At 39.9% G+C, this 22,601-nt stretch overlaps 1 protein-coding gene across 1 annotated transcript in view; it reads right to left on the bottom strand.

Annotated features, from left to right (window-relative positions):
• ZNF462 (zinc finger protein 462) overlaps positions 1-22,210 on the bottom strand; it is a gene marked incomplete at both ends in the record, with an annotated part of 50,488 nt that extends 28,278 nt beyond the window's left edge. Inside the window, 6 exons of the mRNA XM_079548528.1 lie at positions 5,664-5,855; positions 9,603-9,721; positions 13,043-13,146; positions 14,846-15,010; positions 15,938-21,420; positions 21,991-22,210. Coding sequence (XP_079404654.1) covers positions 5,664-5,855; positions 9,603-9,721; positions 13,043-13,146; positions 14,846-15,010; positions 15,938-21,420; positions 21,991-22,210 — 6,283 coding nt within the window. The remainder of the gene's footprint in view (positions 1-5,663; positions 5,856-9,602; positions 9,722-13,042; positions 13,147-14,845; positions 15,011-15,937; positions 21,421-21,990) is intronic.
• Between the last annotated feature and the right edge of the window lie 391 nt (positions 22,211-22,601).

Raw genomic sequence — 22,601 nt, 5'->3', positions numbered from 1 at the left:
AAAATTCCACAAATCTCAGCCTACATACAAAGGGAAGGCCATTCTGAACTAAGATTAGGCTTCCAGGATGTAAGGATTCTAACATGCTGTAATTTCCCCTAACAGTGGTAGCCATAAAACAATAAGACACAATAGCAACAAGACAGAAACAGCAACAAAGCTGAAGAGGGACTTTCTGCCCTGGTTAGGAGGCTAGAAAAACAACCCTTATGAAATGAAACACTGCACATGAATATATAACTGCAAGGCCGTATAAACTAAGGTATGGATTAAAAAAAAAATTATATATTTATTAATATATGCACACGTAAGGGGTAGCATGTGTAAGGATAAGTAAAGTTTTTGCTTCTTCTTTGAGATGGAAGAGGAAGCTGAGTGGTTCTAGGCTCAGTGGACCACTGTAATAATTCTTTGTCATTGGTACCAGCTGAGAGAATTTTCTTAAAAAGCCTCCTTCCTCACATATCTCTTCTCATTCCAGTAGTACATTAAATTGTTTCAGGAAACCTATTCAAGGTGCTCAGCACCCCTCAGGATTTCATCTGACAAACAGCATAGGAAACACACATCCTGATTACCCATTACCTATTTTGGAAAAGTGTACAAGAATAGGAAGGGATTTATAGTTCTTATACAACAGTCCCAGAGACACTACTTAGTCAAGCAGTTTTGTACCCTACTTAGCTCCATCAAAGCTACCAGATAGATTTCTATTCCAGTCTCTAAGTGAAGCAGTTTTTTCCAATGGCAAAGCCTAAAGTTCAGAAGAAGCTTTAACAGTGCAATAGGTGTTCCACTTAGCAATTTTCAAAGCATTTGATCCTTCAAGTAATTCAATGTGATGAAACTACTGACATAGCATGCACCAGGAAACTAAAAACATCTTCTAGCTCAGACCTTCCATGTATGCTGGTATCAGTGATAGATACTGTTTGGTTTGCATTACTGTGAAAAGTGACTACTGAATTTCAAGGGTACACATAAAGTGTGCTGCTTTCTACATTTCAAAAGCTGGTTACTACTGAAAAGGAATGGTCTGATACAAAGGCAGCATGACTGAGAAGATACCAGAAGCCACATCCACATCTTTTACATGCCATTTCTGCAACTCAGTATTCTTCATCAGTAAAACTAAAAACCTACTATTTTGATCTACTGCACACAGTCATAATGCAAACAAACTTACAAGGCTTCAAATCTGCTAGCCACATGAACATAGAGAAGTTCTGTGCTCTACAAAGTAGCTAGGCCAAAGAGTTTTGTTGTTTCTTTTATAAAAATAAAGATATACTTAAAAAAGCAATAGTATTTGCAAGGTCAGTTTAGGGCAACTCTTCTACATATTCCCAAAAGCTACTGCTAGGCATGAAGTGACAACATGAAACAATTTATCAACGTGTAGAGTCATTCTGCTTCACGAGAACTGGCTACACTCATGGATTTCTCTTGTTTTTACAAGGTAGGCAGGCAGTCCACCATCTCCGTAGCTCTTGACATGCATAACCTCAGTATTCACATAAACTGTGCCCATATGTGCTTTCTCCTTAGGGACGATTACATTGCAGATAACATTTGCTACTCTGCTTTCTTAAACAATTTTTGTGTTTGCCTTGCTTTCACTTCTTCCTTACTGAAACTGATAGTAGTCTCTTAATATGATTTGTCAATGCAGACACTGAAACTACACTGCCTTGCACTCAAGTCAACAGAACAGAGCTGACTCTGCACAGCACAGTACTGGAAACCCTTATCTGTGAGATACACTGTCCCACAACATGACAGTACTATTAATAATTCTATATAGCTCTTCTGGGCAGAGAGTAACATGAATATAATCTCGTTCTCAAAAAGACCATGAAAGAACACACAAATAGGCCTTATTAGGTGATTTACTCAATCTTTCTCCCAACAGTTTGCAGTTTTTCAATTTCTATCTAATTTTTACTCCCTTAGATTGCAAAACTGTAAAGCCACATGTCACTGTAAAGAGCAAACATGTAAGTAAATCCAAACAAAAAAGCCAACCATACAACTGCAAGTAGTCAGATCATAGCTAACCTTTTTTTTCCTCTCTCTCTCTCTCTCTCTCTTTTTTTTTTTTCCTAAAGAGGAAAAATACCTATGAATTATTAGGGGAGCAGAAGAAAAATTTACCCCAACAGCAACAGTTTCAACAATGATTGGATACCACAAACCATTCAGTGCCACTACACTATTCAAGAACAGAGAGAACTTGCACTAGTGGTCAACATTTGCTGCATTTGCTGATCTTCCATGGCATTTATTTAAAAAAAAAAGAAAAAAAAAAATAATTGACTGTTTTACATCTACCTAGATTAGGACACAATGTAAACAGGGTATCTTACATATATAGAAATAACTACACAACATGCGGAACACCAGATGGGATACAAAAAGCAGCATCTTCCAACAGTGCCCCGTTAGGAAAGCCTTCACAGGTGATACAACTGAGATAGACACAGACACCTTTTTATACTACTGCCTTGAGAAAAGCATATAAGTGGCTGTTACAGTTTGTAATGACAGTGTTGTCCAAAACATCTAGGATATAAGCACTTCAAATATGCTTACTGCTACCAACAGAGAACTAAGGTAAAGAAGGTAAAGAAATTGAAATATATTATATATATTATAATATATAAATGCATATATAAATGAATCAATCTGACAAAATCTAAAATTAAATTAAAAAAAAAAAAAAAAGGATTGTCCTGAGAAAGGCACTTTGGCAAACAATTTTTTATCTTATCCCAGAACAGCTCCATTCAGACATGGACTCTTTTACAATTTGATTCCCTTTCCCTTTTTTATCTCATTAAACGACGAGTTCTGCTCTCTCTTCAAATCTCTCCAAGCCATCCTGCTCTGTTTCTTACTTCAACTACAGTATTCATCCACAAACAGAACCAAATCTTTTCTACAGCCATTTCAATTATACTAGCAGCTTCATACCTACCAACCTACAAAACAGGCCCATAACAATGCAAGGCATCCTTTTGTCTGCCACTCATCCCATCCCTAACTCAAGTTCACATCCCAAGTTAATTAATTTATAATGTATAGTTTACTTATACACAGCAACAAAACCAAAATCCAGCTACACTACTCTAAGTCTCATTTCCAGTAATCTCCAACTGTATGTGAGAGCTGCTCAAACAGATGAGCATTTCCTATTACTGAGACAAGTCTTTTATCTAGTTTGATTTATTCAAAATAAATTATGACCTAAGAGCCTCCACCATTACCACAAACCGAAGCCAACTTCCTCATGAAAAAAACAATATATACTTAAAACAGTTTATGCCTTCCTCAAACAAGGTTGAAAACATTAACACTGTTATTAAAACACCTCATCTGACTAGCTCCACAATGGGCTGCTTCAATTACTGTCAGTGTCTTAACCAGTAACTGTTTAAGGACGACCAAGCTACCTGGGACAGACTCTGCCTTCATTTCTGGCTCCAATACATATCTAGGTAACTGAGTCAATCTCCTAAGGTGTTTTTGTTAACAGATTTTTTTTTCTCTATAATTTACATTGAGGACCATAAAATTATCCTCTACAGAGATCCGCGCTTGAATTTTTAACTTCACTAACCATGCCTTTGAGCTCCTGGGATAAGCAAGAAAAGAAGAAAGTGTACTATTGTTACCAAATTCAAATATCGTACTTCTTTATGTCTCAACACCACTATTACTATTCAGAGATCACTAACATATAGGAAAGAACGGCCACTAAAAATTATTCTCCGCTTATTGAAAGTCAGCAGTGTAACTTTTTTTTTTTAAGCAATAAAAAGCAGAATACAATCACAAGATGTACCCTGCTTGTTGGATTAGTTTAAGCTATCATTAGCAAAAATAAAAGCTCAGTTAGTAAGTCTTCACTGTACCGTTCCACACAACCTCTTCACAAAAGGCATCCGAGAACAGCTGGTCAAAATCTTTTGATAAGATTCTGATTCTGACTCCAGAAATGACTTGCATAACCACAAAAATATTATTCATTTCTCTCTTCAAGTAAGTATTTCTTTGCTGATTAGTTTTTTCTTCAAATTCCTTTCCACCATTTTATGCAACATTTACTTCTTATCTTCCTCTCTTTCTCATTTTACACTTATTTTTTGGGCAAAATAGGGAAGAAGGGAAGATGGGAGTCCAAAAATGCCACAAAAAATTGTTGATACTATTTAAAACACTCCCTCACTTTGCCAGAAACAAGCAAACAAAAATAGTTTTTAATAAGAAACAAAATGAACAAAAAATCCACCAAAAACTTCTGTCACACTTCTGGGAAGAATTGTTTTTTCCCCATTTCTAACACATTGCAGTTCCCCAAACATAGAAAGGTCTAAGCTTTTTCAGCTTCATCTACATTCTCATCCATGAATCACAGAATCCTAGCATGGCTTATGTTCAGAGGGATCTCCAAGCCCACCAGCCCCAACCCGTGCCATCACCAGGGCTGTCCCCACCACCTCAGCTGCCCAGGGCCCATCCAAGCTGGCCTTGAACACCTGCAGGGATGGGGCAACACAGCTTCTCTGGGCAGCTGTGCCAGGGCCTCACCACCCTCTGAATAAAGGATTTTCTCCTAATATATAAATTAAATATCCTCTCTTTCAGTTTAAAACAGTTCCCCCTTGTCCTGTCACTATCAGGCCATGTAAAAACACAATCCCTCTTCTATTTATAAGCTCCATTTAAATATTGGAAGGCTACAGTGAGGTCCCACTGGAGCATTCTCTTCTCCAGGCTGCACAAGTCCAGCTCCCTCAGTTTGTCTTCGTAGGAAGGGTGCTCCAGCTCTCTGATTGTCTTTGCAATTGTCTGACAGTTCCATGTATGGAATCAATACTTTTCTTGCCTAAAGACCTGCTCTCTTCTTGTTAGGCAGGAGCTGATATCCAAAGCATACCTCATTACCTACCACTTAAAAAGTCTATACACTTCATATGGTACCACACAAAATCTCTTCTATGAGTTTGCATTTTGCCTGTTAACAGCACCCTTTGCTGCTTTCTAAGTATCTTCTGGGTATTCATCTAGCACTAAGTGTTAACAGCTTTCAAGGAAAATATACAAAAGAAAACAGTTCTCAAATTCTCCTTCTTGCAGATGTAGCTTAGTACCTAGATGTACTTTTTTTGTCCTCTGTAGTGAGAGCAAGAGGAATAATTACTTTTATTATCATTACATATTCACATTTTAATCTTAATCTTATGATTTCATTGAAGTTCTCTAACAAGACAAAGGGCTGTTTTTCAGGAGTGTGGATGGAGTTAGATGATCCTTTTCCCACTGGCTACCAGTACAAGCTCTGCATTTGAAAATTTTCTGCAATTTAGATCTTGTTAAGAAGTAAAGCCAGCACTGAGATATTCTAAACTCAACTGGTGACAGGACAAGTTAATGGGATATGCACGAATGAGGATCTAAAAATCATCCTAAAATACCATGCATACTTCTGTTTTTGCTGCAACTTCTGATTTTTATTAACAATCAAATGAAGCTGCTTTGTGGACAAGCTGCCTGCTCTATGTTGTTTTTCTGGGGGGGGGGAGTTTTTTGGTTGTTGTTTTCAATCAATATATTAAGTGGCACCTTAGGAAATTAAATTCTTGCTCTGAGGCACCTCTTACCATTAGAGTCCTCCACTTCTTCAGCAGGAGTGTGGTTCTTGGAGGTGTGGTGGGCGTGTGAGGCTGCAAGGTTGACAATGCGGGGTCTTGGTAGTGTCAGTGCTTTCCCATGCACTTTCAAGGAATGCTCTTTCAGCTGGCTGATTGTCATGGTGGAAAATGAGCAGGAGGAACATTTGTAGGCATGTTCACCTGGGTGAGCGAAATACAGGCAAGTCATCAGCTCACAAAAGAAACAAAATGGGGCCCCCATACTTCTACTGAACTTGGCAGTAAAGTTCACACGGACTCCTTCAGCATCAGACTGATCCCTGACTGAACAAGCTATGTGCGTTTCCTTGCAGGAACAATCTGGAGTTTGCTCCATTTCTTGGACAGCTGTAGATCCTTGTAAAGTGGTCGATGCCAAAAAATAGAGACCAAAGTAGCAGCATGCCTGCGTTGCATGGTATGAGGAGAAAACAGACTGAGATGAAAATGGAGTCACTGAACTACAGCCTTTCCAAACGTTTTGGGGAGCACAGCAACTATAGAAGGTGAAGTCATTTGTTTCTGCATGCAGCTTAAAGAAGCAAGATGGACTAGAAAATGCTAACAGAGGTCCCTCAAAAAAAAAAAAAAAAAAAAAAAAAAAAAAGAAGTGCAAAAGAAAAAAGAAAAAGGCATTTACATTTGGGAAAGGACACATTTTCCTTACAAAAAACTTGCCACTACGCAGGAATAATCTGCACAAAACTGGTAACCAAGTCAAGGTCGGTTCACAACAAGAAGCAAACATGGCAATACCAAGAAAAGTGCATATCTGCGAGGCTATGTGAAAGCATGTTATGAAAAAGCACCAAAAGAAGTGAAGGAACAGAAGTAATGAACGGTAGTGAATTTAATTTTGAACACATTCCAAGCTACAGAGACAGCAAACAAAAGGAAACAAATCCTTAGATAAGATTTGTTTTGCATTAAGCATGGAGGCAATTGGAACACAAAGTGAAACTGTCCCAGCAGAAACAATGTGATTTTATACAGGTGCCAAACTATTGTTTCGGAAGTGCCACTTCCGTGTACAAGAGTAACACTGGCCACATATGAGTTGTACACAAAGAGCCAAAACTAATATTGGAGTGAAATATTCATGAACAGTAACAGAAGAACAAGAGCTCTGGTAATGAATGAGGCAGAATATGTTTTCCATCTCTCAATAAATTTAGCAAACATGATTCTCAAACAGCATCATTTCCGACAACCACAAATACCTGAACCAAAAGGGAACGTGTAAACATGCTTATTGAAGCAAGTTGGAGTAAGCACACCTGAAAAGATCAGCAACCATTATACAAAAAACATAGCACTCAGATCTCTCTTCCAGAAAAATTAATCTAATTTTTGGGATAAAACACAAACTCTCAGAAAGCCTCTTTCCATACATCTGAAAGAGTCCAAACTGACGAAATGAGAAATTGTCTCGTGTGTGTTCAAATGGTATTCCTCATCTGCATATTACATCAGAGTTACATATTAGTTTTATACAAACAGAAAAAAAAAACCACCACATTTTGCATACCACATACAAAAACTTACTTAATGGAACAGGATAATACAAGGCCACAAGAAATTCCCAAAGTATATATGGTTAGTGAAATACAGTTTGTCAGAATAAGAAACTGTGGGACAACAGTGAGCACCAACCATTAGCTTAAAAGCATCAGAAGACATCAAAAGGAATACAGGATGATTATATATTATGAAGTCTGGACACAATTAATACATGTATCCACTACTTATCAAAAACAGCTCAGCAGAATATCAGCATGAAAGGATGTATTTTATTCTAGAGGCAAGACTATAGTTTTGCTCATTAGAGTGCATTTTCAACTGCTAGTTTTGCACTTAAAAAATAATCATAATAATATACACACAAATAAATGCATGTAGAAATTTGAGGGGAGAGGACAGTATCAACACCTGATATATATTTGGAGTATTATGCTCCAGATTTCACAGAATGTGAGCAGGGCCACAATACTCTGGCCTTTAGAATTTTTCTGAACTTTAAAGATCTCCAGGAGACTCTAGACAAATAAATGAAGGGATATAGAAATTTCTATTTCTAAATAAACTGATAATAAGATGATTGACAAGAGAAAAAATGGCAACAAAAGAGGTTTTGAAAACCCCTGCATCACTGAAAAACTGGGGAATCTGAAGAATATTCTTCATTGTGTGTTATTCAGTAGTATGTATTTCTGAAGGACTAACTCTCAAAACACAACAAAGCAAAACTGAGTGAAAAACATCCAAGTAATTTTCTGTGATGCGAATATTTGTTTGGTAGAAATGGACTGAGGCAGAAACAGATCATAAGTCTTTGAAAACTCTATTACACAAGTCATTGTGCAAAACACTATCCAAGCAACCACGAAATTGTGTTCTCATATGATGCAAAATATGGTCCTTCAAGGACTGTCCACTAGTCAAGTTCAATAGCATGAATTCATAATAAATAAAACAATACATGAAGAGGAGTATGAAATAAGTACCAGTTGTGCACAAACTTTGGCTCTAAAATTCAGGCAGGTTCAAACAAGGTAATGCAAAAAGTCCAACTTTACAACAGCATAAAGGAAACATTCTGTTTGGTGAAGATGAAGATCTGTGTCATCTTCATACAGGATGTGGGATTTTATAAACAAGAACTGCTGCATATTGTTGGACTGCCTAGAAAGTACAGAACGCCATAGTCCCATACATAATGAGGCTGGTAACAGACCAGCTAATCAACAACACCCATTGAAGTACAGAAAAGGGTCCTGGCACTAACTCTGCGACATTTGAAACCAGTATCAGAAATTGAGTGCAACCAAGATCATCAATCTCCACTACATTTTGTCAACAAAAAATGCCTTGAATCAGGGGGTGATAGTTTTCTTTAAAAAAAATAATCAGTAGACAGTTATGAACTCTTCCTGCCTTTTCTACCCCTTTTCATACCTTCCTCCTCCACTCCAACTATAGTGAGTATAGAGTATAGTGTGACAAATAATAAGACAAGGAACATACTTCTACCCATGTGTCATCTGTTCCAGTAGTTTCTATGTCTGAGTAACCGGAGACAACTGGTCTAGTTCGTGTTCTTTTTAGATCAGTCAGTATCCTATTATTTGTATTGAAGTGCATGTTTGGACTGCAGTTTGGGAAAAGTTTTTTCATCTTTTTTAACCAGAAAGATGCAACAATAGGGAACACAGACAGCAGTTCTTGACTCCAATGTTCTAATAAGCCTTCAGCACATGATGTATGATGATGTCAAGAGTGTAGGGCCAAGGACAGGAGACAAGACATCTACCAGGAAATTTTGAGTCTCAAGCTTTTTAATAATCAAAGGTGCAATACTCTGTGATGACCTATCCTGCATGACACATCCCCTTCCCAATTCTGGTTCATCAGCACCATGTTTGCATTCATGTATTCTACAACACAACACAGAGAACTACCATGTGTGGTAAAAGAATGATGATGTTCTGCTGTATATAGACTTGATGTCTGCAGTCTTTGGCTTTACTATGAAAGCCACGTGAGAGTCTCCCCAAAAAACATTCAGTTCACAAGCCTTTTCCCAAGTAAAGCACAAACATAAATATAAAAGAGCAAAGTTAAGACACTGGTGTAAGCAGACTGAAAAAGTTCATTTATCATTTACAACAATGAAAATAGAATGGGCCATTTATGAACTATTTGTCTTGTTTAAAATTCTTGTCTTTCCAAAAACATTCAAACTTTCACCAATTCCAGTAAGTGCATAGGTTGGCCAATCCTGACTTGCCATAAAAATCTTACCCAAATTTGGTGACAAAACTCGGGATTCAAACCAGCATCTCTGATGAGCAACAAGAATACACTGGCCATTTCTGTTGCTGGACTGCTAAACTAAGAGAGAAAACTTACCAGCATGAGCCTTGAGTATATGGGTTTTCAGGCGGCTATTGTAAGAGGACTTGAATGGGCACAATTTGCAACGGAACGGTTTATGGTGTCCATGATGGGTCTGCATATGACGATCCAGACTTGAAAAAGAGAAAGACAGAAAAGGGAAACATAAAAGAGTAAAACATTCAAGCTATTCCTCTGAATGCAAAGTAAAACTTAGCAATAATAAGTTAAATAAGAGGAATATGAAGCTCTTCTGTAATCTCTTTAAACTCAAAGTTCTGCCTACAGAATAAAGCAGAATTTAATCTGAAGAAAAGAAGCAGAGCTAACACCAATTCTGTTATGCAGAGAGCAAGCCACTTAAATAAACTTCTAGGACAAGATTAGTATAAATTAAATTATACCTGATCCAGACTTAAGAGACCAGCTGATAGAAACAAGAAGTGTACAAGAACAGTAGAATTATCACTACAGAGATTTATTTTCCTGGCAGACATTTTTGTGAAAATACGCCTCTTTTCTGTCCTCTTGATGGTATATAGATAAAAAAAAAGATATTTTTGACCAGCTTTAATGAGGAAGCCTTCTTTTTGTTACAGCAAAAGCAGATTAGCGATCCTACTCTGGGGAGGATGCCAGCAGGCTGCAGTTGATGAGTTCCGGGATTAAAAGGCAACACAGTTTCAGGAATAACAGTGAGGGAGATCCTGAACAAAGCTCAACAAGAGAAGAAGGGGTGACCATGAGCAGCCTCAACTTTCTTCACAGAAATTGACAGCCTGAATATAGGGGTATGATCGCAACTTAGTCTCTCCACAGCTTCTTGTAACAGCTTAGAGAAATTTTGAAAGGAAAAAGGGCACTTTCCACAGTTTGTAAAAAAAGAACAAATTCATTGTAAGTCCTGCAGAGCTCTTCAGCTCCCACATTTTGGATCACAGTCCTCAGTTCACAATCTCAAGGTGGTAGGCAGGTAGCCTCAGCTTGTTTTGTAAACTTTTCTAGTAAAGCCTCTTCCTTGAAAACACTACTGTTTTGTTATTATGGTTAATTTCAGTCTCCTTACGTGTGGTGATGGAATGAAAAGGTAGTGCAGATTGGAGAACTGATCGTTTGAAAAAACTATCCCCCCATTTACCAATTTAATTCTAGACACGCCTCAGGCTTATTTCCTTCTGCTTTACTTCGATCATCATGTTTTTATGAAGGATCAACATGCAAGTCAAGCGTAGGCTGTTCCAGCCTACTCTCACTACAGATTGTCATTGGATCTTTAGTACCACACTGTAGCACTTGAGACAGAAAATCCCTGTTTACGAGAGTGCTAAAGTCTCTGTATTCAAAAATTTGATGGCAGTAAAAAAATAAATAAATAAATGAATTTGTGTCTCCTTTCAGGGCCAGTTTATACAAATATAAGTTTTTTAAAAAACTGAGGATGAAGTTTGTGGGAAGACAAAATGTACAGCTTTTCTAGGCAAATGGGGAAATAAATGTCCCAGATATTAAGACACTTGAACATCTGAAGTTGCAGAATTTCCAGGTCACAGACTGAACCAATGGTTGAGCAACAGGTGGGAAGGTGTGGCTAATCCAGGGAGCTCAGGTGCAAGTAGTGCACATGAGAGACCAGAAGGGGTGGAGCCTTGCAGTATCTCTTTGGATGAAAACTACGCTCCTCTTGAGCTGGTACTGGTTGTTGGAAGGGCTAAGCCAGTTTTTCTTTATTACCTGCTATTGTTTAAATCAAAAGCATGTTTTAAGTAGCCAATGATCTTACTGAACAGTTAAACAATCTGACAAAGATGTGTACAATACATATTCAAACTATTCTGTAATACATACCTTCAAGTGTTTTACATAGTAATACTTAAAACTGTATACATGATCACACACATTGCCAGCACCATTCTTCCAAAGGCAGGTTAAGATTTGGTAAGATTTAGAAGAACAGTAGATGAATTAAATACTGATTTGGTTTCTTTCATAAACTTTATTTCCCAAGAGAGTAATTGCATCAGAAATAAAAGATGAAGACCACCTTGACAACAGCAGCAACACTTATTATCAAATGAAGACGACAACTGTGAGTCATTCACCATTTCCTGGCTTACCAACCCTTCTACTCATAGGACAATAGTTTATTCATTCCTAAGGTAGGAAACAGTCTAAAAACTCAAAAAACAAGTCTGATTTTTGAAAGCAAACCAGCTGATTAGGCAAATAGCAGGCCTACTGAGGTCGTTCTCAGTGTCAGCCTGGCCAAAGCAAGGTGAAATATGCTCAGTAGTATCCACTCTTTCTCCCTTCCCCCCCCCATCCCCTTTGTCACTCTTGACTGCTCAATCCCATGGATCTTTTCAACCTGTGTCATCAGCTTGCCATGGCATACCAAAAGAAATCTCCGTTTTTAATGTAAGGTGTATAAAAATGCATTTTACTGTGCTTTCCCTCCCACATGCATTTAATTGCAGTATTCACCAAATTTTAGAATGTATCTGATGGTGTTATGAATGCCTATAGTGAATGACCACGTGGAGTATTTCTGTTAAGATAGTAAGGAAGCAGCTCTCTTCCCAGAATCTACAGAATGTTTGTCACATGTATGATGTGTCACAGAGGAAACACTGTCAGTTCTAAATGTCTTCAGAAAAGACCCTTTTACCTCCTTTTTGGCGTATACGTATATTTTTTTGAATTCTCATATATATATATATATGAGTGTTTATATATATATATATATATGAGCTTTATAATTATACATACTATATATATTATATATATTTATATACAATTATAAAGCTGATGGCAAAGTCAATTGCTAGGAAGAAAATCAGAAGGAACTTGCCTATTTATTATGACCTCATATTTTCATTATGCAAAATGAGACAAGGAAACAGGCTGATGAAGTCACATATGCCATGCTGGTATGAAACTGAAATGTTTGTAGAGTGAAAACTGCACATCATGCTTAAGGAAGAAAAATGTCAATTTTTAAAGGAAAGTTTATGATAGCTATTTAACATGAGAAATGAAAATTCAATTGTCAGAAAGTTGTAGTCATTGTGAACAATATAGTTGTGCACATCAGAAGTTCACTATATATTAAGGATTAAAAAGAAATATACTTCACTCTTATTCACTTGCCAAGTCACATGCATTTGGCAGGGTTTCATAAGTGGTGGGATTCACAGTTTACCTGCTGAAAGCAGCTGTGTTATTTGCTTGCATGCTTTTCTTCTACATGCAGCAGAAAGGGGCTTTAAAAAAAAAATCAGGCTATATAGATGTGTCCTTTTATAAGCAAACGCACACAAAGATAGTGCAGAAGACACCCAAATGCTGAGACAAGTGTTGCTCAAAATCAGCTTGAGGGTGCTTTTCAGTGTCAACCTATGAAACAGTAGTTCTAGTCAGTGCTTCTTTTGAAAACAAAACAAAAAGCCACAACTTACTTGTGCCTGAAAGCAGAGACAAAGGAGCAATACTGGCAGCTGTACTTGTCTTCCCGGGTAAACATGGCCAAAGCCAAGTGACTCCTCTCGTGAGATCGCAGACCCTGCATAGACATCAAAACCCGGTCACACTGGCTGCAGTGGTAGCCCCCAGGTCTGGTTTCATCTTCCAAGAATGCTCCAGATTCAGCTTCTGCAAATTCCAGAATGCCAGGGTCTTTGGCTCCCTCAAAACCCTCCAAAGTTGTGTTTGAAGAATCTTCAGCTTCCTGCTAAAAAACACATACCACCCCAAAGCCATCAATTCTCTCTCCCTTCTGCCCCTCAGGCTTTCCCATGTGCTCATTTTAATACCTAGCTTTCCCACTACACTATTTTTCTAAATATATCCCTATTAATGGCTTCCTGAAATATGGGCCTACTCTTGGAGGGAAAATAAAAGTCTCCTGATAGTCAAATAAAGCAAAAAGACAAGAAACTGAATCAACTTTCAATAATCTCTACATGAATCTTCTAGACCTGATCAGTGAAAACTTGCTAAGATACGGAGTAAGTTCACTTCAGCTCATTTTCACATAGCTTTACAGTATAGCTACTCTACAAACTAAGTCTACTCTGCTTTACTACGTAGTTGCCCATTAGAGTCAAATTCACAAGAAAGTGCTCTAAGATTCTAGAAATCTTCTTAAAAAAATAAACCTAAGTATTTTCTTATTCACTTTCTTAACTCTTCTGTCCTTTCATTCCTCTGAACAAAGCACATACTTTCACAGCAACTTTAAAAAACCTGTAAGAGTATGTATCATGTTCTTTTAGCCTTGGATTTCAGATTTTGTTCCCAGCTGCATAGTATCTTTTCATTCAAAAGATGTCATTGATCCCACATCAAATTCATATGAGAAGCAGGGAAGAGAGGAAATTGTCTGAAAGGAGAGAAGCCTCCCAGTCTGTCAATACTGTCAGGTAAAGTAAAGGAAGGGCAGCTGTAGGGCAAAGAAAGCTCTCTGGAGGAAGCATAAGCTAGGCCTTGAAGGATTCTGCTTCCTTACAAATCATAGCTGGTGTCATGAAAAAAGCATCCTAAGTCATTGAGACTTGCAGCAGGAATCTTTACCAAACTGCAGCACAAGGAGAAGGAATACACAGCTACTTCCTACAGCCTTATTGTACTTGCTCTGTCTCTGATGATATATAGAAATCAGGCTGTGATGCAAAGCATATCCTTGGAGATGTTCCAGAAGACAACTTTTTTTCACAGGGAGAAAGGAATGACATTCTTACAGCTAATAGCCTGAATGGTACCACTGGGTCAGCTGGCCAGCTGAACGTTTTGTTTGGAGCCAGCAAGGAAATTTCCTGTAGAAAGGCATACCATAAGCAACTTCATCCGTCTGAATGTGCACACTTACTCTTCTTTAAAAAAACAAACAAACAAACAAACAAACAAAAAAACAGCTCTTTTACGGTTTAACTAAGTAGCAAAGTAGCCCACAATAGCTGAGAGAAAGCCTCCTGCTCATAAACCAAGTCTTTCGGTCATCAGCGACATCAACTCCTTTGCGGCTGAGAAGAAATGAGAATTAAATAGTCTTCGTGCCCCTAGATCAAGAGTGGAAAAAAGTTAAAACATCTTAAAATAAACAGCATGCACTGCAAGAATTAGATTAAAAAATCATTCTGAACTGGAATAACTGGAATGAATTGGAATAACAGTCAACTACACGAGAGGCCTCCACAACTTTTCAATGAGTCCTTAATTTTAAACAATGCAAAAAGTCACTGTCACAGTTTTAAAATTCTCACCTTTACCGTAGCTGACACAGAAGAGACATTCCCATACTGGACATGTTTGCGGAGGTGATTACAAATGGCTCGAAGTGTTGGATGGACTTCCACACAAAATTTACACTTGTAACCAACCACTTTCCGCTCTTTAAGTTTTGAAACATCTTCCAGGTGTCCAAAAGCCTGAGTACACAAGCACAGATCAATTCATACACTGAAGTGCTTTGCTATCTCATTTTTAGGAATACAGACTAGATTTTACAGCTGGAGAGAAATTATGCTTAATGTACAAATCAAGTCTTGAGAAACAGCAAGGTCAATTTTTGCTGATGTCTATTAATGTCTCCATAATAACAGGGATGGACATCTGCGCAACTGAAACTTTCAGTTTCAGCATAACAGTAGTACTCCAGAAGACAATGCAATTTGACCTGAAATTGTGCTCTTTCATGACACCTCTACTTCCCCAGCAGCTGCGAAGATATTTTCTGCAGCAACTGTATTCCTCACTAAAGCAGAAAGAATGGAGTGTGTGAGCACGATAAAAGAGCACAATTTGTTTTTCTGAGTATGGGACACTTGTCCAAAGCTTCAGTCATCAGACAGATTTCTGTCATACTAGCATTTAGTGGTTTATAAAAGAAAGTTACTATAATAAACATGATTGCGAAGTAAACTAAAGTGTTATCCAGTGATACACTTAAAATGGGAATGGGACATTTTATAAAAAATCTAATACGTGGCTGCCTTGCAACAAAAGAACAAGGAACCGTGAGATCCAGATGGCCTTCCAGAAGGGTAGGAGGAAAGTAAGATAAGGAGAATATTGAAGGAAGCAGTTAGAAAGCTCAGGGCCTCCCACGGAACCTAGGGAGGGGTGGAAAACGAAGGAAAGGATGAGGAAATTAAAGCAGAATGTGTAATTGACTTATGGAGCTCAACTGGCAAGCTGAGTCATTCATTAGCCTGTGGTCATTTGGCTGTCAAACAGAACATGCAAGTGGGCATTAGTAACAGGCAGCCTCTTGGGGTGCAGAAGGGTAGTGTTTTTGTTTTTCTCTCTCAGCAGGGAAGGGAGAACAGGGAAAGAGACCAGACACAGATCCTTACCCTCTCTTGTTTGAAATCTGCAAAAGCACCATCTGCGTATTTTTGCTTGCTTAGAAGCTGCTTCCTCCTCTCCTGACGTTTGGCACGTTTCTGGAACTCCTCATTGTGACCATTCAAGTGTGCAGTCAGCTCTGCTGTGCTATGCAATTTCATATCGCAGTGCTTGCACTGGTAGACAGCATTCTGAGAGCGGGTGCCACTTCCCAGTATGGTAAAGTCTCTCTTCAAATCCTTGCTGTGGTGGTCAGTGTAATGCATGCACAGCAGCTCCGCTGTGCTGAAGGACAGCTTGAAACATTTTATGCACCTGAAGGGAAGCCACTCAATTTCCTGAGTCTCACTCTCCACTTCAGGCTTCTCAAACTCATTCCTCTCCTCAGCTGGAGTCAGCTTTTCATGCTCATCAGCATACACGGCAGTGAAGTAACCCCCAAGCTTGCTTGCATGCTGCTTCTTCGGGAAAACACCAGGGTGACGCTTCATGTAGTGGGACACAATGCCCTTTTTACTGAAGGACTGGAAGGAACAAAGCGAGCATTTCTTCTTCTCTACAGCTCTCCTCAGTTCCTCACTTAACTGAGGAGTGTCATCTTTGGGAGGAGATGGAATGATCACTTTATTGGGTTTGTCGCTTACTGTCCTGGAGGCTGCTAAGCAATGAGTGTAGTAAGCATCAATGTCATGTCTTTTCTGGTAGTGTGCCGCAAGCCCTTTGCGAATAGGGTTGGTGTAGGAACACAAAGCACATTTGAAGAGGTTGTTCTTGCCCTCTGGCTGTGCCCGGACATTATTATGTTTGATGCGGTAGTGCCTGGCTATCCCCTTCCGGGTAGAGCAAAAATATTTGCAGAGCTGACACCGGAAAACTGTGTGAGACACTAAATGAGAACTGGAGAAATGAGGCGCTGCAACAGAGATTTCTCCAACATCCTCAGCAGCAATTTCTGGAGAGGCCTTGATTTCAGTCACCATGTCTGGCTCCAGGGAAGCAGATACTTTTGGTGGTGACTGGGCAAAAACATCAAATTCAGGCTGATTGTGATATTTCTCATAGTGAATTTTGAGCTTCTCCAGTGTTCCATGAGTGTAAGGGCACAGTTTGCATCGATAAGCACCATAGCCTTGCTTAAAAATCCTACTCGTCTCTTCCACATCATTCTGAGTAATATCAGTTGACTGCTCCACATCATGCACAAAATCTTCAGCAGTGACCTTTATTGACGGGTGCCGCTTCTGGTAGTGTGTGAGAACACCATGAATGCGTGTGTTGATGTATGGGCAGTGTCTACACTTGTACACGGCCCCTGGGTTAATGTCTATATCCTGAGCAAAGTCTGCAGCTTTCACTTTCATGCCAGGATGTTTTTTGCCATAATGTGTCAGAAGTCCATGCAAGTTGTTGTATTCAGACTGGCAAACTGTACACTGATAAGGAGTAGAGGAGATGGCGGGGTTTGCAGAAGCCAGCTGCACAGTTTTTTCCTGGGAAAGGCTGGGATCCTCTGCACACTCTGCTTCCTGGTCCATCTGTGAGGTTGTTATCTGGTCTTCAGAATCCATCCTGACCCCAGCTTCATCAGACTGCGTGCCAGATTTCTCAGCAGCATCTTTCTCCTTGATGATATCTAGCAGCACAGATTCATCCCCATTCATAGCCCAAGGGTGAAAAGCTTGGTAGTGATTAGTAATATCCCAAATGGAAGATGCTTCAAAAATGCAGTCTCTGCATTTATAGGTCTTTGCTTCTGCTGGCAACACTAGGGCAGGAGGGGAGGGATCGGGACCTGCCCAGAGTTTAGTGGCCATGTAAGTATAGTCAACATAATGCTCAGGATGTCTCCTTTGGTAATGCACAAGCAAACCACTTGGCTCTGTGTGTGAATAAATGCACCACTCACAGTGATAACCAGCCTCTATCAAGCCATCCAAAAATGCCCATCTCAGAATAGATGTAACCGTGGCCTTCAGATTTGGGTGATCTTTCTTAATATGCTTCCTCAATGCATAGAAGTAAGGTGATGTATAGCTGCACTGCCTGCACTTGAGGGCTCTCAGCTTGGACTTGTCCCGTTCAGTGCTAGAGGTATGAGCAGACACGCTGCCAGATGATTTCTTCTGGCTGCGATCACAAAGGCTTCTAATGGTGGCTGTATGCTGTCTAATCACATCTGCATTAGCTTTGAAGTCACGATGCTTCTTTTGATAATGAATAAGCACTCCTTTCACGGTTCGGTTTCCATAATCACAGTGTTGGCAGAAAAACATTTCATTCTCGGGAGGATTCACAGAGGTTTCAGAACCACCTCGGCTCAACTGTTGCATTGACACTGGTGGCCTCTGTATACCAGGTGGCAGCTCACCAGCCCTCATCATTGCTGCAGTGGGAGGTGCCTGTCTGATATATTTGGCAGTGACCTTTATCTCTGGGTGCCTTTTCTGGTAGTGGACAAGCACTCCCACAACTGAGCGGTTGCTGTATGAACAGTGTTTGCAATAGTAAAGTTCAGTAGCAAGGTCTGGGGGTGGTGGTGGGGGAGGTGGAGAAGCCAAGTTGGACAATTTTGGGGAGACGGGTGTTCCCATCTCAAAAGACATCTGGGCCAGAGCAGAGCCCCTATCAACAGAGACTACACGCATTGTCTTCTGAATTCTGAAATACGATGCTTTTTCTTCGGGGTGCTTCTTCTGGTAATGAACCAAAACTGAATGCATATTAGGGCTTGCAAATGAACACACATCGCAGTCATAAACAACCACACTATTGACTGAAGGTTCCTTTTGATTTTCACATTCAGGGCTAAAACTCTTGGCAGCACTTTTGTTAAAGCCAGCTGGCACACCAGCCCCGCGAGCCACGGGGGTAGAAGTTGCCATAGTTTTTGGAGCAGAATTCAAGATCTCTCTTAGTGTTTGAGACTCTGTATTTAGTCCTTCTTGCTGCTCAACAACATAACTTGAAAATATCATTGCATTGTTAATTTTCACTGTGGGATGCATTCTTTGGTAATGTGGCATCAGGCTTCTAACATTTGGGCTTGTGTAAGAGCAGAAGCGACAGCGATAGATCAAATCAGAATGATCAAAGTTCAGTACATTCATAGCTTCAGGGTGATGCTCTCCATAATGCTGCTGCAAGTCTTCAAAGTTTGTGTAGTCAATATAGCACTCAAGACATCGGTATACTGCACTATGATCATTGGGATCCAAAATATACCTAAAGCTGAATTTAATATAAGGATGCATTCGCTGGTAGTGGGTGCTAACACTCCGGGCAGATTTGTTGCTGAAATCACAGTGTTTACAATAGTAAAGCCTGCCAGAGTCATTGAACTCTGCATTCTCGTTGTTCTGATCAGTACCATACATGTTTGACTGGCCCCCCAGAACAGAGGCATTAGGGCTCTGATGTTCCTTCATGCTGACGGAAGAATAATAATCCTCCTCATCTTCTGATAGAGTGAGCTCAATCTCTGCTCCATTAGCAGAATTGTAATCATGCTGCAAGCTTCTGAAGTTTGTCTCCTTCTGGGAATCATTAGCCTCTCTTCCCCACATTTGCTGTGGAGCATAAGAACTGGAAACTTCTATCATTGGTTCTGTTTGCTCTTCTTCTCTGTCTAACTCCACTTCTATCTCCACCTCATTGTCTTCCTCCTCTTCCTCATCATCCTCTACATTAATCACAGCATCTTCTTGCTGTTTATTTTGGCTGATTTTGCTCTGCAGATTACTCGCTATTTCATCAATTCTAGTTCTCTTTTTCACTGGCGAGAGATCTAAAGGGAAATCGTTTGACACCTTCCGAGGGGCCTTTGCAACAAAATTATTTTTAGATGAGAGCCCAAGGATTGAGGTCTGGCTCTTTTTCACTGTGCTGGCAGAAGTGTGAGCATCTGCCTCACTCTCTTGCGGTGCGTTGGATGGTGGTCCATCGTATTTTGGCAAGTTGTCACAGAATGAGTGCTTGTGCTGCTGATGAACTCTGAGGCCTTTTAAAGTTGTGGTGGAATAGTTGCACATTGTACACTTGTATGGATGCTGTGAGTGGGGCTGGGGTGATTGCTGTTGTTGCTGTTGCTGCTGCTGCACTGGTTCCATCATCCCAGCAGACTTCCTACCATTTACATTTCCACTCTCGTATGACACTGTGCTGTCGTTCAAAGAAGAGGCAATGCTTTCAGCCTGAGAATTCACAGTGTCCCAGTCTGATGTTGCACCTGTATGGCATTGCTTGTGGGCACCAAGTTTTAATGAACTCTTACAAGTAAAAGGGCATTCATCACACTTGTATACAGCCGTCTTCCCTGACAGGTGGATGTTCTCAATGTGACGGGAAATGCTTCTGCGGTGCATCGTCAGGAAAGGGCAAAAAGGGCACTGGAACCTGTTCATATACCTTCTAAAGGGAATTCCCTTTGTCTCCAATAGTTTGTTGCCATCGGATCCCATCAGCTGCTCTGCGGACATTCCTGTGGTCTGGTGATCCATGGAGTTCAAGCCATTCTCGCTGTCCATTTCATTTAGCTCTTCATCTGAGCTGGAGTCATTTAGCATACTGTTTGTTTCCAGGTCAGCAGAAGAATTTGTCATATCAGCAATTCCATAGCGGGATCTGTCAGACAAATTAACTATGCTCGAGTTGTGAGGTGACTTAGGCTTCATTTGAGGGTAAGACACAGAAGAAAACTTGGAAGATGTAGAAGAGTTGGGCCTGATAAGGGAATTGCCCATAGAGCTCCTGAAGTTTGAGACATTAGCATTAGACATCTCACGTCCCGTTGTGTTCATGGAAATATAATTAGAGTTTGGGGAGGCATTCTGGGCACTCTTATTCTGTACATCAGGTGCACTGGTTCCTTCTTGTTGCTGCCTCAGGCTTGACAGTATTTTCACCATGCTGCGGTGCTTCTTCATCATGTGGTCACACCAGCGCTCCCTTCGAGGTGTCTGGTAGCTGCACCATTCACAGCAAAAGTTGCCCCTAGACTTTGTCAGGGGCTTGACCATGGACTCCAAAATGCTCCGCTCCACCACCTCTGCAGGCAGCTCCTTGCAGGGTTCCTGCACTGGCACAGAAGCAGATGTCGATTCAGATATAGCAGTGGAAGCTGCAGGGGGAGTTGAACTCTCTTTCAGGTTGTTTTTGTGATACATTTTCTGGTGCTTAATAATCCTTGCACGCCTGGGTGACTTGTAGGTGCAGAACTGGCAACTGAAAACTTTGCCAAACCCTTCATGCATCATGATGTTGTAATTTAAGGAACTAGCGGAGGGTGGCCCCACTGAGCTCCCCCCAGCCTGTGCTCCATGAACCTTGCGTGTATGCTCTATAAGGAGGTTTTTGGAACGGAAGTAACGCACACAGAACTTGCACTGGAAAAATTTGTTCGTTGGTTTAGGATTTGGAGCCATATGCTGACCATAGAAAGTCTGGCTCTGGCTATAGTAACTTCCAGTTCCCATCTGACTTGTTGCATTTTGCCCTAAAATGAGAATCAAGGTGAATATATAAATAAATTATAAAAAAAAAACAGAGGCTTTTTCTCCACCCACCCTGTATGCTTAAGAATACAACTGCACTCTGTACAGGTAATAATCACACCAGGATTCTCTCACTGATTTATGGTGAGATCTATGTATCTGGCAATGTTCAGAAAAATGATGACTGTGCAGAACATGTACACACATATGATACTGTGCGCAGGCTGGGATAGGCCACTTCCAAAATCATCTTCTATGGGGGAAAAAAAAATCTAGTATACTAATAAAATTGAAAACTCTGAGGAGCTTCATGGTGATGAAGAGCAATGAAAAATTGACGAACAAAAGCATTTTGAAGCAACAGATGAAGAACAGCTAAGAAATAAAACTATCCTCCATATTTGTACTTGCAGAAAAAGCTGTGGTCAGAACCAACATGCCTGAAGCTAAATACCTGTTTTGTTGCCACAGCAGTAAGGATAATGTAAGTTTTACAGTCAAATTAAAAGTATTAGCTAAATATACACTGAAGTAAGCCACATGTGAAATAGGAGGTTAGAATTGAGATTTACCTGCTATTTCATCTGCAATTGTAAATTCATCCTTTACAGAAGAAAATTCAACTTCAGTCTGGTTACTAGCATTCATGGAACCAGACCTTGGCTGGCTAGGACTTTCCTCAGAGACATCAGTTGGCTGCAGAAAAGCAGTGTGAACATCCTGGATGTGAGCTTTTAGGTCTTCATAAGATGGAGCTCGAAAATCACAGCCATCACACTGCAGCACCTCCATGATTCAAGAATGATCTTTTACATGAGAAAATTCTACAGGAGAGAGAAGATGTGAAGAAGAAATGTTTTACAGTAGTGCCATTTAAAGGAATTCTAAGAATAGGTAAGGTCATGTTTGTAAAGACAGTAGTTTCCAGAGATTCCATAACTACTTAAGTGTAAAACTCAATCAGTACTTACTACAAGAAAAGGAATCAGTTAGGATTCACATGAAGTCCTACCTAAGTAGCTCACAAGTTGCTGACTAAACACTACAGTCAAGTTTCTGACAAATAACTGTTGATTCAATGGACTTTGTTCCCTTGGCTTTTCCATTACACTAGACAGAAGTCTGTTTTGTTCAAAGACCAGAACTTGTACACTACAGAAAAAGCAAATTACTTCTAAACAAT

This window comes from Tetrao urogallus, assembly GCF_951394365.1.
Source record: "Tetrao urogallus genome assembly, chromosome: Z".
In the NCBI taxonomy this organism is placed as follows: domain Eukaryota; kingdom Metazoa; phylum Chordata; class Aves; order Galliformes; family Phasianidae; genus Tetrao; species Tetrao urogallus.
This window is presented reverse-complemented; position numbering and strand designations above follow the sequence as displayed.